Source organism: Loxodonta africana, chromosome 4 (assembly GCF_030014295.1).
Source record: "Loxodonta africana isolate mLoxAfr1 chromosome 4, mLoxAfr1.hap2, whole genome shotgun sequence".
Taxonomy (NCBI): domain Eukaryota; kingdom Metazoa; phylum Chordata; class Mammalia; order Proboscidea; family Elephantidae; genus Loxodonta; species Loxodonta africana.
The window spans coordinates 71,643,548-71,663,427 of NC_087345.1; the positions used below are offsets into that span (position 1 = coordinate 71,643,548).

The 19,880-nt window shown below is 38.5% G+C and overlaps 1 protein-coding gene across 3 annotated transcripts in view; it reads right to left on the bottom strand.

Moving 5' to 3' along the window:
• MSRB3 (methionine sulfoxide reductase B3) overlaps positions 1-19,880 on the bottom strand; it is a 185,476-nt gene that overhangs the window by 127,892 nt on the left and 37,704 nt on the right. For 2 of the 3 annotated variants that reach the window (XM_010598549.3, XM_003405181.4), the window contains exon 2: positions 1,745-1,871. The exons of the other annotated variant lie outside the window; for it this stretch is intronic. In XM_010598549.3, the coding sequence (XP_010596851.1) occupies positions 1,745-1,820 (76 nt within the window). In that variant the 5' untranslated portion in view covers positions 1,821-1,871. The remainder of the gene's footprint in view (positions 1-1,744; positions 1,872-19,880) is intronic. 3 annotated transcript variants of the gene reach the window in all.

Below are 19,880 nucleotides of genomic sequence, written 5' to 3' on the forward strand. Positions count from 1 at the left end.
GGTGTTGAGAAGAATGGCTAACGACCCCATGCATTAAACTTCATTAGCCCCTCAAGTTACCACAAATAGACATAAAATCTATAAAAAATACTGTGTATGCTATACAAATAGAAGTTCAAGACAAATGTCCTATTCCCCATTCTAATCAGGTTCCTATCCCACCCCTTCCATAGAAACATTCTGGAATTAGCTTCTCCACCATACTAACACAATCTTCATAAAATGCAAATCAACTCATGCTACCCTCCTTCATCCCCTTTCCAAGATTTAAATTCCTTTGAATATCATAAAAGGCATTTCATGATTTGGCTAACTTCCTTCCTCACCACTTCTCTTACCCTCACCCACCCAAGCTAGCCATATTTCATAATCTGCATTTCTCTGAACACACTTGGCCCTTACAGCCCTTCATGTTTTGCCCACACTACTCCATATGTTAGGAATGTTTTCCCACTTCTTAGACCCATGGCTAAATGCTGCTCATAGTCTGGGATTCAGCTCAAGCAAGACATTCTCTATGGAACCTCCTTAAAGTTCAGAGACCTTCTCTCCCCTCCAAACTGTCATCCTGTCATCCCCTAAGCAAAGAGCTAGGACTGTCCTCACCTGGTGTCCCATCAAAGCCCAGGCATAAATACCTGTAGTCTAGACTTATCACCATATGGTGCAAGGGTCCTTGCACAGCTCTAATCTCCATCTTGTACTTCTTGAAGAAAGCAGTTTTATCTTGTCTATCTTTGTATCCTCACTGCTTAATACAATGCCTGGCACTCATAGTTGATATTCAACAAATGTTTAATGATTTGGAATTAAATTCTCTCTAATGCGGTAATAGCCCTGGTGGCACAATGGTTAAGTGATACAGTTGCTAACCAAAAGGTCAGCAGTTCAAATCCTCCAGCTGCTCCTCGGAAACCCTATGGGGCAGTTCTACTCTGTCCTCTAGGTTTGCTATGGGTTAGAATCGACTTGACAGCAACAGGTTTGGTTTTTGGTTTTGGTAATATGGTAGCAGAGACATGTACGTTAATAGAAAATATAAATAATATTGATTATAACGTTCACAGAAATATCTGACCAATGTGATTTTCATAAAATTAAAATATTAAAGTTATGATCGAAGTGCACATGATTAAATCTTGGGCTTTCACATCTCACTTGTTTAAAGGCTTAAAATCACATTTTTAAAAAGTGTGGTCATTCTAATTTAAGGAAAAACTGACATGTGATATTAGTTCTGTTTATTTGGGCATTATTAATTGAACATGTTTTATTTTTAGCTACAAAAAAATAACAATTATGCTAAGGTTGTTCATTTTAATTTTTTTTTTTCCTAGAAGAATGGCTAGATGTGAAATGAAAAGCATTTTCACTATTCTTTAACAAGATAAATATCCAATATTATGTGATATGAGGCAGTTTCTTATCAAGATTTCCAGCCTGTTATGAACATATGACTTTCAGATGTGTAATATGTATTAAAAAACAAAAAGATATCATGAAATATTACTGACAATTATATTCTAGGCAAGGAAACTGGACAATGTTTCCCAGGGTTGTACGGATTGTGGAAATGAATGTTACTCAAGGTACAGTGGTGATTTATAACCAATTTCCGCCTTCAAATTAGGGCCCAAGTAAAAGAAAACGAAATTTAGCAAAGCATTATGTTGTATCATTTCCTGCAGCAGAAACACCCACTCCTACCAGTGCCCTCACTATGTACGGTACAACAAGCAGCAACCTGAGGGAAGCCCACAGGCTCGTAGGGCTACTGGCTGGCTCTTTGTCACCAAATGCAGCAGGTTGAATGCGGACATCACTGTGATATCTTCACCAACAAAACGAGAGGCAAAGAACAGGGGCAAGAGCTGAGTAGGAGAAAAAAAGAAAACAAAAACAAATTAAAACATCACAATGTTAAACACATTCATTGCACAGTTGACAGCTATGGTTTTATCTGGAACTGCACACATACACACAGTGCTAATACGTTTTAAATGCCCACTTTTCAGATGGTAAGCTTACTTTCAACCTAGGCTTATTTATATCTTATGAATAAAATACACATTACATAATAGCAGTATAATCTGTGAACACAATTTGCAAGAGGTTGACAAAGGAGACGAGGTTTAAAACAGTTGAAAGGAGTTAGCATTTACTGAGCTCCTACCATGTGACAGGCACAGTCTTGGGCCCATTATACACATTGTGTTGTTTATTCTTACAATAAACCTAGGAGGTAGGTTTTATCCCCCCATATATTTGTGAGGAAACCAAGGCTCAAAGGTCCAAGGGCACAAAGCAAACAACCAGTGGGAAAAGGATTAGGAAACCCTGTTATATCTGATTGCAAAGACGTGTTCTTCCCTTACACCATGCTGGCTTCTTCCAGCAGTTATCTGCAAATCTATCTCCCTGGGGAAGATTGTAAAATATTTAAGATTAAGATATTTCTTTTGTTGGAATTTTTTTTTTTTAATAAAAAGCCAAATAACCTAGGGTCAACTAGGAGATTTCATTTTAAAATCAGTGTTAAGTTTGAAGAAAGTACAGCAAATATAAATTTTCATTCAAATTTATGATTTATAATTTCTAGATCAATCCTGTGAATAATACTCATGGCCTAGCATTAAGAAGTGTAAATGTATTTTTAAATGTTTTGAAAATGAACGATGTGGAAGAATCTCAAAATTATGTGAGTGTTAAACATTAAGGAAAAGTTCAGATTTTAGAATTTTTAAAAGGGTTTTATACACGCTTTCAACTGGTAAAGATAAACTTCAAATGAAAATGGAAAATACTAGATTAATATTAATATCTAATATTTTATTGAAAATCAGCATTATAAGTGGTTTACTAAGTGTCCAAAAATGGATGCCAAATTAATGTCTTGTTAATTTCCTACCCTCCCCATGAAAAAAATAAAAGTCTGTTCCTGGTCTCTTCTGACCTCCTTGAAGAACAAACACATAATAAACATTAATATATTTTACCAAATCACTCTGGAGTATATCTGACAGAAATCTGCTTGTATTAACATGCCTGAACTCTGACTTCTCCAAACTAAACTCACTACAAAACTAAAACATTTTTTGTGTCACTAACTGGAAACAAAAGGGAGGAAGAAGGAAGGTAAGGATCACAATGCACAGTCTGAAAAGAACCATTAAACATAAATAAACATGTCATTTTCACAAATGACTGTAGAGCAGGGAAAAGAGAGCATTCCTTTGGAGCAGACTACTGACTAATAAAAGATCAAGGGTCTATACCTCACAACACTACAAATAAAAATGTATTTTCTTCCTTGTGACCTATAAAAGTGTGCACAGTAAATGTAATTACTTAGCAAAGGAATAAAGTGTGCACACTAAATGTAATTGCTTAGCAAAGCTGTAGCCTCATTGTGCTCCCACAGCTGACCATAAAATGTCTTCCTATTCTGTTTCATCAACTGCTGTACCAGGCGGCCTGCGCGCCTACCAATCGCCATGGCCATCTGGCTTGTGTCAAAGCCAGCGCGCAGGAAGAAAGGCAGTGATGTCACTCTGCAGGTCAGGCAAAGAACAAAGATGCATTCTACAATTAAAAGCTGAGGGCCTCAAATACTGGGGGCCCTTCAGCATGATATGACTTTGTGATTTAATGTTCAGACTGTTTTGCATTTATTTCTACCCAAATAACCAGGGCTCCATCTAGTGGCAAATTAGTTTTGCCCACTTTTTTTTTTAATAGCAAGCCCAGAAAGTGCTACATTTACACCATAATGTGGGACAATTAAGATGATTAATTTTAGTGCAATCTAGTCTTTTTTATACTGAAGAGTGTCGAAAGCATGATTTGTCGCAATGTTCACCATGTTCAAATCCTACAAAGCATGTGTTTCATAAGTTAGGATTTGCTGTAACCCTAATTGTTTTAATGTTTGCAAGGTTAATAGACAAAGCAACTAATTTTGCAAAACACATGCAAAGTGACATCACTCACACACTACCCTGAAAACATGTAACTGTAGTGTAAAGTGAAAAACATCTCTAAAGAATGTCTTCTTGCACCTGGATGCCTTGGTAAGTCAAATTCATAATCCTATACTTCCACCGGACAAAAGAATCACAGTGAATGGGGCTCTGACGTGACACCAGGATCAACTCCTCTCCAGAACAGAAAAAGCAATGTTTTTTGTAGAAATCTTTTAGCAAAATTAATTTTTAGCTAGTGCTTTCCACCTAACTCATGTTTGCTGTCAATGAAATAAATCACTTTAACAAGTAGATCTAAAATACAGTGTATTTACACGAAAAATATGATAGATAGGTGTGAGCTATGGAGTCAGATTGTCTAAGTTGAATCTGGCTCTCCCCTTAACTAGTTGTGTGACCTTGGGCCAGCTGCTTACCCTCTCTGTGCCTCAGCCTCCTCAACTCTAAAATAATGATTAGAAGTCAACTGATAGAGGGGCAGAGCAAGATGATGAAGTGAGCAAATGCTCCCATTTACTCCCCCAGGAACTAACCCACTGAACAACAAATAAAAGCAAGCACAGACTGAGATTTCAGAGCTCCAGATGGCAGTGAAGGTCTTGGAGAGTTGGGGTGAATCCAGAATTGGGGGAGAGGAGGAGTAAGGATGGTATAGAGGCTGGGAGAAACTACCTGCTAACATCAGGAGCATGCACTCATACAGCCATTTTGGGATGGGGTTGAGCAGCACCCCAAACAGGGAGCAAAGAAAGGGGGCTAATCTGAGGAAGCTGTAGCATGATTTTTTAAGGCAGTGCAAATCAGCCATGGGAGTTCATAGCCGCACAATTGAGAGGGGACAAAGATAGTGCTGCTGAATCTTGTTGAGGCCCAAGATGGATGCTAGGACCAGGAGGAACTACAAGGGCAACAGGGTGAGGAGAATACTTTAGACTGACAGGAGACACAGAGGGAAATGGATGACTCCCTGCCCACAGCAGAACACCGTGGGAGAACGTGTGCAGGGGTGCCTGTGAGGGAAAGACATAGACAGTCCTCCACCTTCACCACAGGAGAGTTGAGGACCATCACATACATCAGCATCTGCAACCAGCAAAAACCCTCCCTTCCTGCGCATGTGTGTTGAATCCCAGAGATCAAGCATCCAGAACTCCTGAATCAGCACTGAAAAAAAACTAAGGATAAAGTGCCCTCTAGTGGTTCTCATGAGAAGATACCACGCCTAATGCTGCTGAATCAATTCTGACTCATAGAGACCCTGTGGGGCTAAATGGAGCTGCCTCGTGGGATTCACAGGGCTATAAGCCTTTGCAGAGGAAGGCTGCCACAACTTTCCCCCATGGAGTGGCTGGTGGGTGTGGGTTCCAGCCCTTCAGTTGGTAGCCAGGTGCCTGGCCCTCTGATCCACCAGGCACCCCATCAGAAAATTTTCCCACAAAAACCAGAATATGAAACTTAAAGTAAAAAATAAAAAAGATAACAAATAGCCCACATTCACTAAAACATACAAAATCACAAGAGAATGACCAGTCTAAAGCAAAACATGAGGGAGCGGTAATTTCTTCTATGGAGGCCAGACTAACACAAAGAATTGATAATTTTCAGACTAAACTGCAAAATATGTTTAAAGAAAGCAAAAAGCACACAGAAAACAAACTGGCAGAGATCAGGAAACAAGTGGAGGACCAAAATGAGAGGCTCAACAAGAAAAATGAAAACATAAATAAATAAATAACCAAAGAGAACTACTGGAACTGAAAAATAAAGTAACCGAATTAGAAAAAGCAAAAGAAACATTCAACAATAAAGTCAAACACACAGAAGAAAGAATAAATGAACAAGAAGACAAAACAACAAATTATCAAGTCTCAAGAGAATAAAAAAAGAACAAAAGAAAAGCAAACAAACCCAAAAGGAAATAAGAGATTCTATTAAGAAATTTAACACTGAAATTGCTGGAGTCCCAGAGCAGCATCACAAACTAAAAGCACAGAAACAATTTTCTAAGAGCTAATCAGAGAGAATTTCCCAGAAGTGAACAAAGAAACAAGTCTGCAAATACAGGGAGCTACATAAACCCCAATCAGAAGAGACACGAAAAGATCAACTCTGTGCCATATACTAACAAAATTCTTGAAAACCAAAGATAGGAAAAGAATTTTGAAAGCAGCAAGAGAAAAACACAATAAGGGTCTTTCATAGAATCAGTGTGGATTTCTCCCCAGAAGCTCTACAGGCAAGAAGACAATGGAGCAACATATATAAAATACTGAACAAAAACAATTGCCAACCAAGAATTCTTTACCCAGCAAAGGTGTCATTTGAATATGAGGAGGAAATTAAGATATTCCCAAACAAATAGAAGCTCTGGCAATTTGCCACTACCAGACTACCTTTGCAAATATTACTCAAGGGCATACTTCAAATGGAAAGAGAAAGGCATTAAAGAAATACTCGTACCAACACACAGGAAAAAAAAAATTTTTTTTTTAATGTTTTTTTTTTGGTTTACACACAGGAAAAATAAATAAGAGAGAGGGATCTCAAAAAAGATGCAACAACACAGGCAATCATAAGGACCAAGTATATGATATTTTCAGGGAATAAAGTCAATAATTAAACTCTGCAAATGATACATCAAGTTTACAACAAATGAGCACAAAGTAAACATTGAAATCTCTGCTCTTACAACAAAGACCCAAAAACACAAGTGAATCAACTACACATGACAATCTAGGAGCCCTGAACATCAAAGACAAAGCTGAGAAGTCAAACTGAGCTGGGGCGGGGTGGGGTGGGGGGAAGGAGAGACAGTTTGGAAGCAGCAAGGATTTGCCAGACCTGAACTGGCCAGCACCCTGCAGGCTGGATCAGCCAGCATGAGGGCTGAGCAAAGTCATAGTGCTCAGAAAACATTTTCCACACCAGGAGAAACCCAGCAGCACAAAGTCTGCTCAAGCCTACAAAACCAGGGAGAAGCAGGAGTGCATCTGCAAAAGTTCAGTGCAAGTGGCTAACCTACCGTGCAGAATCGAAAAAATCTTTCCCCCCTCTGGGAAGTAACTCTCTCTCATTTACCAGCCCCCCTCCCTGCTCTGCTCCAATTCCAGTCTGGTTTCAGTTACTGCCGTGCCCCCTGGGCCATTCTCCCAACTTTGGAGAGGAAACAAGTTAACAAACAGGAAAAAATAATCTGCCAACTCCCCTAAAGTGGGAACTCAGGGCAGGCACAGCCCCTTTGCCTAGGCATCGGCATAAGGGGTCCATGGACTTTGAATGCCTTCCACCCTGCCTACACCTGTGTGGGCCCATTTCAACAGCATAGGTCCTCATTAGCACAGTACAATAGAGTATATACCTGGAGCCTATTTTCAACTGCAACAGCTAAGTGGGAGTGGCAGATTCATGACATTTGATACCACCTTGCCCATTAAGCAGGGTTCTTACATACCTACATCAGGGTCTGAGGACTGGTGGCTCCACCCACTCTACCTAGTCACCCACAAAAGGCCCTTACAGCAAACAGCATTGGATGCCCAGAATCCAGCTGCAAAACCCACCCACCCTCACGCTCTAGGGAACAAGGACGTGCCTTCCACTTAGGCGCTCAGGGGCAGCCATAAGCCCCCTACCTTACTCAGCACATAATCCCCTACTGCAGCCAGATACCTGTGCCGACTCCAATCACCCCTACGTAGCCCTGCCTGTCTAGGACTATAGGTGAGAGCCTGCACCACATGCTTGGTGACCAACAACCTGGACACCTAAGCAGAATCCACACAAGAAAAGTAAATAGTCTCCTGGGCTCACATACCCAGTAACAGCTCTAACCACCTGATGAAAGGATATGAGAGCTTCAAAGATATCAATAATCAAAGTAGCTCACATGACCAACCTACTTAGGCATGTCAAAACAAAACAAGAAGCTAGGACAAAATCAGCAAACATAAAATAAATGTAGTAACTTACTGATGGCTTGGAGACAACGGTCAATATAAAATCACATAAAGAGGCATGCCATGATGGCTTCAGCCCCAAGGAAAAAAAGGTCTTGGAGTTCCTGGAGATAGAATTCAAAAGATCAATATATGGAGCTCTTCAAGAGATCAGGAAGGAGATGAGGTAAAACATAGAACAAGCCAAGGAACACACAGACAAAACAATAGAGGAACTTCAGTAGGTTACGCAACAGCATGATGATAAATTTAACAGGCTCCAAGAATCCACAGAGAGACAGCAAACAGAAATCCAGAAGATTAACAATAAAATTTCAGAATTAGACAACTCAATAGAAAGTCATAAGAGCAGAAATTGAGGCAATGGAAGTCAGAATTAGTGAGATTGAAGATAAAGCACATGATGTCAATCTATTTGAGGAAAAATCAGAAAAAAATAATTAAAAAAAAAAGAAGAAACCCTAAGAATTATGTGGGACTCTATCAAGAGGAATAACCTATGAGTGATTGGAGTACCAGAACGGGGTTGTGGGGGGGAATAACAGAAAATACAGAGAGAATTGTTGAAGATTTGTTGGCAGAAAATTTTCCTGATATTATCAAAGATGAGAAGATATCTATCCAAGAAGCTCATCAAACCCCATATAGGGTAGATCCCAAAAGAAAGTCACCAAGACGTTATAATCAAACTTGCCAAAACCAAAGATACAGAATTTTAAGAGCAGCTAGGGATAAATGAAAAGTTATCTATAAAGGAGAGTCAATAAGACTAAGCTCTGAGTACTCAGCAGAAACCATACAGGCAAGAAGGCAATGCAACAACATATACAAGGCCTTGAAGGAAAAAAAACTGCCAGCCAAGAATTACATGTCCAGCAAAACTGCCTCTCAAATATGATGGCAAAACTAGGGCATTTTCAGACAAAAAGAAGTTAAGGGAATTTGTAAAAACCAAACAAAAATTACAAGAAATACTAACAGGAATCCTCCAGTTAGAAAATCAATAACATCAAATAACAACCCAAGACTAAAACACAGGACAGAACAACCATTAGCCCAGATAGGGAAATCACAAAAATAAATCAAAGTTAAAACATTGGAAATAGTGAAACAGAGACATCAATATTTAAAAGATGTCAACACTAAAACAATAAAGAAGGACTAAATAATGTAGTTACAGAACTTTCACATGGAAAGGAAGTCAAGGTGATATCAAAAAAGAAAAGATTGGTTTAAACTTAGAAAAATAAAAGTATATATTAAGGTAACCACAAATGAAACTAATAGTTGTGCACATCCAAATATAGAAGAAGAAAAACATACTCAGCAAAAACAACATCAACAATAATGGAAAGGATGAAAGGAAAATAGTAAACAAAAACAACTCAGCACAGAAAATTAAGTGGAAAAAAGAAACTGTCAACAACACACACTCAAAAAAAAAATACATCAAAATGACAGCACTAAACTCATACCTACCAATAATTACACTGAATGTTAATGGACTAAATACACCAATAAATAGACAAAGAGTGGCTGAATGGATAAAAAAAACACGGTCTGTCTGTATTTGCCTACAAGAGACGCAACTTAAACTCAAAGACACAAACATACTAAAACACAAAGGATGGAAAAAAATATATCAAGAAAACAACAATCAAAAAAGAGCAGGAGTGGCAATACTAATCTCTGACAAAACAGACTTTAAAGCAAAATCCACCACAAAGGATAAGGAAGAATACCAGGAGGACATAACCATAATAAATATTTACGCACCCAACGGCAAGGCTCCAAAATACATAAAACAAACTCTAACAGCATTGAGAAGTGAGATAGATAGCTCCACAATAATAGTAGGAGACTTCAACACACCACTTTTGGTGAAGGGCACCAGAAAGAAGCTCAATAAAGACATGGGAGATTTAAATGCCACAATCAACCAACACGACCTCATAGACTTACACAGAACACTCCACCCAACAGCAGCCAAGAATGCTTTCTTTTCCAACACACATGGAACATTCTCCAGAATAGACCACAAATTAGGCCACAAAGCAAGCCTTAACAGAATCCAAAATATCAAAATATCACAAAGCATCATTTCTGACCATAAAGCCATAAAAGTAGAACTCAATAACAGAAAAAAAAAATCAAATACATGGAAACTGAACACCTTGCTCAGAAACTACTGGGTTATAGAAAAAAACAAGGACGGAATAAAGAAACTCACAGTATCAAATAAGAATGAAAACACATCCTATCAGACCCTTTGGGACACAGCAAAAAAAAAAAAAAAATTTTTTTTTTTTAAGCTGCGCTCAATTTATAGCAATAAATGCACACATACAAAAAGAAGAAAGGGCCAAAATCAAAACATTAACACTACAACTCTAACAAATAGAAATGGAGCAGCAAAAGAAGCCCACAGGCACTAGAAAAAAGGAAATAATACAAATTAGAGCAGAAATAAACAAAATAGAGAATAGAAAAACAACTGAAAGAGTTAAGACCAAAAGCTGGTTCTTTGAAAATATCAGCAAAATCAATAAACCACTGCCCAAAATGACAAGAAAAACAGGAGACGAAGCAAAGGAAACACGTGAGACAGGCAATATTATAACAGGCCCAGCTGAAATTAAAAGAATCACAATAGAATACTACGAAAAACTGTACTCCAATGAATTTGAAAACCTAGAGGAAATGAACAATTTTCTAGAAACACACTACCTACCTAAACTAACACAAACAGAGGTAGAACAACTGAATAAACCCGTAACAAAAGAAGAGATTGAAGAGGTAATTAAAAACTCCCAACAACAACAACAACAACAACAAAGGCTAGCCCTGACAGCTTCACTGAAGAATTCTACCAAACTTTCAGAGAAGAGTTAACACCACTACTATTGAAGGTATTTCAGAGCACAGAAAAGGATGGAATACTCCCAAACTCATTCTATGAAGCCAGTATAACCCTGATACCGAAACCAGGTAAAGACATCACAAAAAAAGAAAATTATAGACCCATATCCCTCAGGAACATAGACACAAACAACAAAATTCTAGCCAATAGAATTCAACAATATATAAAAAAAAATAATTTGCCATGATCAAGTGGGATTCATAACAGATATGCAGGGTGGTTCAACATTAGAAAAACAGTCAATGTCATTCATCACATAAATAAAACAAAAGATAAGAACCACATGATCTTATCAATTGATAGAGAAAAAGCATTTGACAAAGTCCAATACCCATTCATGATAAAAAAAACTCTCAGCAAAATATAAATAGAAGGGAAATTCCTCAACATAATAAAGGGCATTTATACAAAGCCAATACCCAAAATCATTCTAAATGGAGAGAGTCTGAAAGCATTCCCCTTGAGAATGGGAACCAGACAAGCATGCGCTTTATCACCACTCTTATTCAACATTGTGCTGGGGGTCCTAGCCAGAACAGTAAGGCAAGAAAAATAAATAAAGGGCATCCAAATCGGTAAGGAAGAAGTAAAAGTATCCCTATCTGCAGATGATACGATTTTATACACAGAAAGCCCCAAAGAATCCACAAGAAAACTACTGAAATGAACAGATTACAGCAAAGTATCAGGATACAAGATAAACATACAAAAATTAGTTGGATTCCTCTACACCAACAAAAAGAACTTTGAAGAGGAAATCACCAAATCAATACCATTTACAATTGCCCCCAAGAAGATAAAATACTTACAGATAAATCTAACCAGGGACGTAAAAGGCCTATACAAAGAAAACTACAAGACACTATTGTAAGAAACCAAAAGTGGAAAAACAGGCCTTGCTTATGGATAGGAAGACTCAACGTTGTGAAAATTTCAATTCTACCCAAAGTGATCTACAGATACAATACAATCACTATCCAAATTCCAAGAACATTTTTAATAAGATGGAGAAAAAAATCACCAACTTTATATGGAAAGGGAAGATGGCTCAGATAAGTAATGCATTACTGAAGAAGAAGAACAAAGTAGGAGGCCTCACATTACCTGATTCTAGAACATATTATATCGCCACAGTAGTCAAAACAGGCTGGTACTGGTATTACAGATACATCGACCAACAGAACAGAATTGAGAATCCAGATGAAAATTCATCCACCTATGAGCAGCTGATATTTGACAAAGACCCAAAGCCTGTTAAATGGGGAAAAGACAGTCTCTTTAACAAATGGTGTTAGCATAACTGGATATTCACCTGCAAAAAAGCAAAACAAGATGCATACCTCACACCATATACAAAAACTAACTAAAAATGGATCAAAGACCTAAATATAAAATCTAAAATGATATAGGCATGGAAGAAAAAATAGGGACAATGCTAGGTGCCCTAACATGGCATAAACAGAATACAAGGCATTACTAACAATACACTAACACCAGAAGAGAAACTAGAAAACTGGGAGCTCCTAAACATGAAACACTTATACTCGTCAGAAGACTTTACCAAAAGACTAAAAAGGCAACCTACAGACTAGGAAAAAATTTTGACTACAACATATCTGATAAGGGTCTAATCTCTAAAATCTACAAGACAGTGCAAAAACCTCAACAACGAAAAGTCAAAAACCCAATTAAAAAATGGGCAAAGGATATGAACAGGCAATTCACCAAAGCAGACATTCAAACAGCTAAAAGATGCATGAGGAAATGCTCAAGATTGTTAGCCATTACAGAAATGCAAATGAAAACTATAGGGGCTAGCATTAGTCTAAAAAACAGAAAATAATAAATGTTGGAGAGGTTGTGAAGAGACTGAAACACTTATACACTGCTGGTGGGAATGTAAAATGGTACAACTACTTTGGAATTCAATCTGGCACTTCCTTAAAAAACTAGAAACAGAAGTACCATACAATCCAGCAATCCCACTCCTCGGAATATATCCTAGAGAAATAAGAACTCTCACACAAATAGATATGTGCACACCCATGTTCACTGCAGCACTGTTCACAATAGCAAAAAGATGGAAACAACCTAGGTGCCAATCAACAGACAAATGGATAAACAAATTATGGTATATTCACAGAATGGAATACTATGCAACAACAAAGAACAAAGATGAATCCAAGAAACATCTCACAACATGGATGAATCTGGAAAGCAATATGCTGAGTGAAATTAGTCAGTTGCAAAAAGACAAATATTGTATGAGACCACTATTATAAGAACTCAAGATAAGATTTAAACACAGAAGAAAACATTCTTTGATGGTTATGAGGGTAGGAAGGAAGTGAGAAGGGAATTCACTAACTAACTAGATAGTAGACAAGAATTATCTTAGGTGAAGGGAAAGACAACAGACAATACAGGAGAAGTCAGCACAACTGTACTAAACCAAAAGCTAAGAAGTTTCCTGAATACAACCGAACACTTCGAGGGACAGAGTAGCAGGGGTAGAGGCCTGGGGACCATGGTTTCAGGGGACATTAGGTCAATTGGTATAATAAAGCTTTTTAAGAAAATGTTCTACGTCCCACTTTGGTGAGTGACGTCTGAAGTCTTAAAGAGTTTGTGAGTGGCCATCTAAGATGCATCAATTGGTCTCAACCTACTGGCAGCAAGGGAGAATGAAGAACACCCAAGACACAAGGCAAATATTAGCCCAAGAGACAAAAGGCTCACATAAACCAGGGACTCCATCAGCTTGAGGCCAGAAGAATTAGATGGTGTCTGGCTACCACCAACGACTGCCTTGACAGGGAACACAACAGAGAGTCCCTGACAGAGCAGGATAAAAGTGTGATACAGAACACAAATTCACGTAAAAAGACCAGACTTAATGGTCTGACTGAGACTAGAGGAACCCCAGAAGACATACCCCTAGACTCTCTGTTAACTCAGAATTAAAACCATTCCTGAGGCCAGCTCATAAAATAATATTCACGAAGAGTGTGCTTCTCAGTTCAAGTAGAAACACGAGACTAAATGGGCAGCTCCTGTCCAGAGACAGGATGAGAAGGCAGAAAGAGATAGAAGCTGGCTGAATGGACACAGGAAGCCCAGAGTGAAAAGGTGGAGTGTGCTGTCACATCACAGGGATTGTAACTAGGGTCACATAACAATATGTGTATAAATTTTTGGATGAGAAATTAGCTTGAGCCATGAACTTTCGCCTAAAGCACAATTTTTAAAAAATTTATTACAAGAGATAAAGAAGGACATTGCATAATAATAATAGTCAATCCAGGAAGAAGACATAACAATTATAAATACACACACACCTAATAGCAATGCACCAAAATACATGAAAACAAATACTGACTAACTTGAAAGGAGAAACAGACAACTCCACAATAATGCCAAGGGACTTCAACATGCTACTTTCAATAATAGACAGGCCATCTTAAAAAAAGATCACTAAGGACACTTGAGAACTTAAATAAAACAATAAGCCATTCGGACCTAATGGACATATATAGAACACTCCACCCAGCATCAGAACAATACACATTCTTCTCTAGCACACAAGGATCATTTTCCAGAATAGTCCATATGCTAGGACACAAAACAAGTCTCAATAAATTTTAAAATGCTGAAATCATACAAAGCATCTTCTCTGGCCATAATGGTATAAAGCTAGAAATCAACAACAGGAAAAATGAGGAGAGGAAAAAGACACACATGGAAACTAAATAATATACTACTAAAAAACAATTTGGTCATAGAAAAAATCAAAAGTGAAATGAAAAAATTCCTCGAATCAAACAAAAATGAAAACACAACATATCAAAACCTTTGGGACACAGCAAAAGCAGTACTCGGAGGGAAATTTATAGCAATAAATGCCTACATTAAAAAAAAAAAATTGAAAGATCCAAAATCATTAACTTATACTGACAACCTGAGCAAACGGAAAAAAGAGCAAAAGAAGCCAAAAGCTACCAGAAAAAAATGAAATAATAAAGATCAGGGCAGGGAAAAAAAAACAGAAAACATAAAAACAATGGAAAGAATCAACAAAACCAGAAGTTGGTTCTTCAAAAGGATCAATAAAATAGACAAACCACTGGCTAGATTAACAAAAGAAAAAAACCAGAAGAGGCAAATAAAGAAATGAAATTGGTGACATTACAACTGGTTCAACAGAGATAAAGAAGATCATAACAGATTACTAAGAAAAACTGTACTCCAACAAATTTGAAAACACAGATGAAATGGACAAATTCCTAGAAACACGTTACCTACCCAAACTAACACAAACAAAGGTAGAAAATTTAAACAGACTCACTACAAAAGAAAAGATGGAAGATGCCAACAAAAGCAACAACAAAAAAGCCCAGGACTAGATGCCTACACTGGAGAATTCTACTAAACATTCAGAGAAGAACTGACACCAATCTTACTCAATCTCTTCAAAAACACAGAAAAGAAAGGAACACTACTGAAATCTTTCCATGAAACCAGCATAATCCTGATACCTAAACCAGGCAAAGCATCACAAAAAAAGAAAAATTACAGACCAATATCCCTTATGAACACAGAGGCAAAAATTTTCAACAAAATTTTAGCCAACAGACTTCAGCAACATATTTAAAAAAGCATGCACCATGATCAAGATGGATTCATGCCAGGATTACAAGGGTGGTTCAACATTAGAAAATCAATCAATGGGATCCATCACATAAATAAAACAAAGGAAAAGAACCATATGATCATATCAATTGACGCAAAAAAGGCATTCTGTAAAATTCAACACCCTTTCCTGAAAAAAACTCTTACCAAAATAAGAATAGAAGCCTGATCTCTAAAATCTACATGATACTGCAAAAAGACAACCCAATTAAAAAATGGGCAAAAGATATGAACAGACACTTCACTAAAGAAGACATTCAGGTAGCTAACAGATACATGAGGAAATGCTCACGATCATTAGCCATTAGAGAAATGCAGATCAAAACTACAATGATATTCCATCTCACTCCAACAAGGCTGGCATTAATCCAAAAAACACAAAACAAGAAATGTTGGAGAGGCTGTGGAGAGACTGGAACACTTATACACTGCTGGTGGGAATGTAAAACGGTACAACCACTTTGGAAATCGATTCGGCACTTCCTTAAAAAGCTAGAAATAGAATTACCATACGATCCAGCAATCCCATTCCTTGGAATATATCCTAGAGAAACAAGAGCCTTTACATGAACAGATATATGCATACCCATGTTCACTGAAGCACTGTTTACAATAGCAAAAAGATGGAAGCAACCCAGGTGTCCATCAACAGATGAATGGATAAAAAAACTATGGTATATTCACAAAATGGAATACTACGCATCGAAAAAGAACACTGATGAATCTGTGAAACATTTCATAACATGGAGGAACCTGAAAGGCATTATGGTGAGTAAAATTCGTCAGTTGCAAAAGGACAAATATCGTATAAGACCACTATTATAAGAACTCAAGAAATAGTTTAAACAGAGAAGAAAATATTCTTTGATGGTTACAAGGAGGGGGGAGGGCGGCAGAGGGGTATTCACTAATTAGATAATAGTTAAGAACTACTTTAGGTGACGAGAAAGACAACACACAATACAGGCGAGGTCAGCACAACTGGACTAAACGAAAAGCAAAGAAGTTACCAGAATAAACTGAATTCTTTGAAGGCCAGAGTAGCAGGGGCGGGGGTTTGGGGACCATGGTTTCAGGGGACATCTAAGTCAATTGGGCATAATAAAATCTATTAAGAAAACATTCTGCATCCCACCTTGGAGAGAGGTGTTTGGGGTCTTAAGCGCTAGCAAGTGGCCACTAAGATGCATCAATTGGTCTCAACCCACCTGGAGCAAAGGAAAATGAAGAACACCAAGGACACAAGGTAATTACTAGCCCAAGAGACAGAAAGGGCCACATGAACCAGAGACTACATCAGCCTGAGAGCAGAAAAGCTAGATTGTGCCCGGCTACAACTGATAACTGCCCTGACAGGGTACACAACAGAGAACTCCTGAGGTAGCAGGAGAGCAGTGGGATGCAGACCCCAAATTCTCGTAAAAAGACCAGACTTAGTGGTTTGACTGAGACTAAAAGGACCCCAGTGGTCATGGCCCCCAGACTTTCTGTTGGCCCAGGACAGGAACCATTCCCAAAGGCAACTCTTCAGACATGGATTGGACTGGACAATGGGTTGGAGAGGGATGCTGCTGAGGAGTGAGCTTCTTAGATTAGGTGGACACTTGAGACTATGTTGGCATCTCCTTCCTGGAGGGGAGATGAGAGGGTAGAGGGGGTTAAAAAAAAGAAGCTGGCAAAATGGACACGAAAAGAGAGAGTGGAGGGAGGGAGCAGGTTGTCTCATTAGGGGGAGAGCAATTGGGAATATGTAGCAAGGTGTATATAAGTTTTTGTATGAGAGACTGACTTGATTTGTAAGCTTTCACTTAAAGCACAATAAAAATTAAAAAAAAATAAGAATAGAAGGGAAATTTCTCAACATAATTAAGGGCGTATTTGCAAAAACATCAGCTAACATTATACTCAACAGAGAAGAGCTGAGAGCCTTCCCTTTGAGGATGGTAATGAGACAAGGACGCCCATTATCACCACTCTTATTCAACATTGTACTGCAAGTCCTAGCCAGAGCAATAAGACAGGAAAGAGAAATAAAAGGTATCCAAATCGGAAAAGAGTAAGTAAAACTACCTCTATTTGCAGATGACATGATCCTATACATAAAAACCAACCAAACCCATTGCTGTCTAGTCAATTCTGACTCATGGTGACTCCATAGGACAGAGTAGAACTGCCCCATAGGGCTCCCAAGGAGCAGCTGGTGGATTCGAACTGCCGACCTTCTGGTTAGCAGCCATAGCTCTTAAGCAATGTGCCACCAGGGCTCCATCGTATACACAGAAAACCCTAATGATTCCACAAGAAAACTGCTGGAACCAACAGAAGAATTTAGCAATGGTGCAGGGTACAAAATCAATACACAAAAATCAGTTGGCTTATACACTGCTGGTGGGAATGTAAAATGGTACAACCACTTTGGAAATCTATCTGGCATTTTCTTAAAAAGTTAGAAATAGAACTACCATACAACCCAGAAATCCCACTCCTCGGAATATACCCTAGAGAAATGAGAGCCTTCACACGAACAGATATATGCACACCCATGTTTATTGCAGCTCTGTTTACAATAGCAAAAAGCTGGAAGCAACCAAGGTGTCCATCAATGGATGAATGGGTAAATAAATTGTGGTATATTCACACAGTGGAATACTACGCATCGATAAAGAACAGTGATGAATCTGTGAAACATTTCATAACATGGAGGAACCTGGAAGGCATTATGCTGAGTGAAATTAGTCAGAGGCAAAAGGACAAATATTGTATAAGACCACTATTACAAGATCTTGAGAAATAGTATAAACTGAGAAGAACACATACTTTTGTGGTTACGAGGAGGGGAGGGAGGGAGGGTGGGAGAGGGTTATTTACTGATTAGTTAGTAGATAAGAACTACTTTAGGTGAAGGGAAGGACAATACTCAATACACGGAAGGTCAGCTCAACTGGACTGCACCAAAAGCAAAGAAGTTTCCGGGATAAAATGAATGCTTCAAAGGTCAGCAGAGCAAGGGCGGGGTTTTGGGGACTATGGTTTGTGGGGACTTCTAAGTCAATTGGCAAAATAATTCTATTATGAAAACATTCTGCATCCCACTTTGAAATATGGCGTCTGGGGTCTTAAATGCTAACAAGCAGCCATCTATGAGGCATCAATTGGTCTCAACCCACCTGGATCAAAGGAGAATGAAGAACACCAAGGTCACACGATAACTAGGAGCTCAAGAGACAGAAAGGGCCACATGAACCAGAGACTTACATCATCCTGAGACCAGAAGAACTAGATGGTGCCCGGCCACAACCGACGACCGCCCTGACAGGGAGCACAACAGAGAACCCCTGAGGGAGCAGGAGAACAGTGGGATACAGACCCCAAATTCTCATAAAAAGACCAGACTTAATGGTCTGACTGAGACTAGAGGAATCCCGGTGGTCATGGTCCCCAAACCTTCTGTTGGCCCAGGACAGGAACCATTCCCGAAGCCAACTCATCAGACATGGAAGGGACTGGACAATGGGTTGGAGAGAGATGCTGATGAAGAGTGAGCTACTTGTATCAGGTGGACACTTGAGACTGTATTGGCATCTCCTGTCTGGAGGGGAGATAGGAGGGTAGAGAGGGTTAGAAACTGGCAAAATTGTCATGAAAGGAGAGACTGGAAGGGCTGACTCATTAGGGGGAGAGTAAGTGGGAGTATGGAGTAAGGTGTGTATAAGCTTATATGTGACAGGCTGACTTGATTTGTAAACGTTCACTTAAAGCTCAATAAAAGTTATTAAAAAAAAAAAAATCAGTTGGGTTCCTCTACACTAACACAGACTACTCCAAAAAAGAAATCAAGAAAACGAGACCATTTATAATAGCCCCTGAATCAATAAAACACCTAGGAATTAACATAACCAGGAACATAAAAGACTTATACAATGAAAATTATAAAACACTACTATAAGAGACTAAAAGAGACCTACAAAAATGGAAAGACATTCCGTACTCATGGATTGGAAGACTTAATATAGTGTAAATGTTAATTCTACCTAAAGTGATGTACAGATATAATGCAATCCCAATAAAAAACCCAGCAATATTCTTTATTAAAATGGAAAAACTAATGACTTCCTTTGGAAAGAAAAGAAACCCCAAATAGCCAAAGCAACACTGAAGAAAAAGAGCAAAGCAGGAGGCATCACACTCCCCAATATCAAAACATACTATACAGCCATTGTAATCAAAACAGCCTGGTATTCGTTCAATGACAGACATACAGACCTGTGGAATAGAATTCAGAACTCAGGATTAAACCCAGCCATCTATGGACAACTGATTTTTGACAAGGAG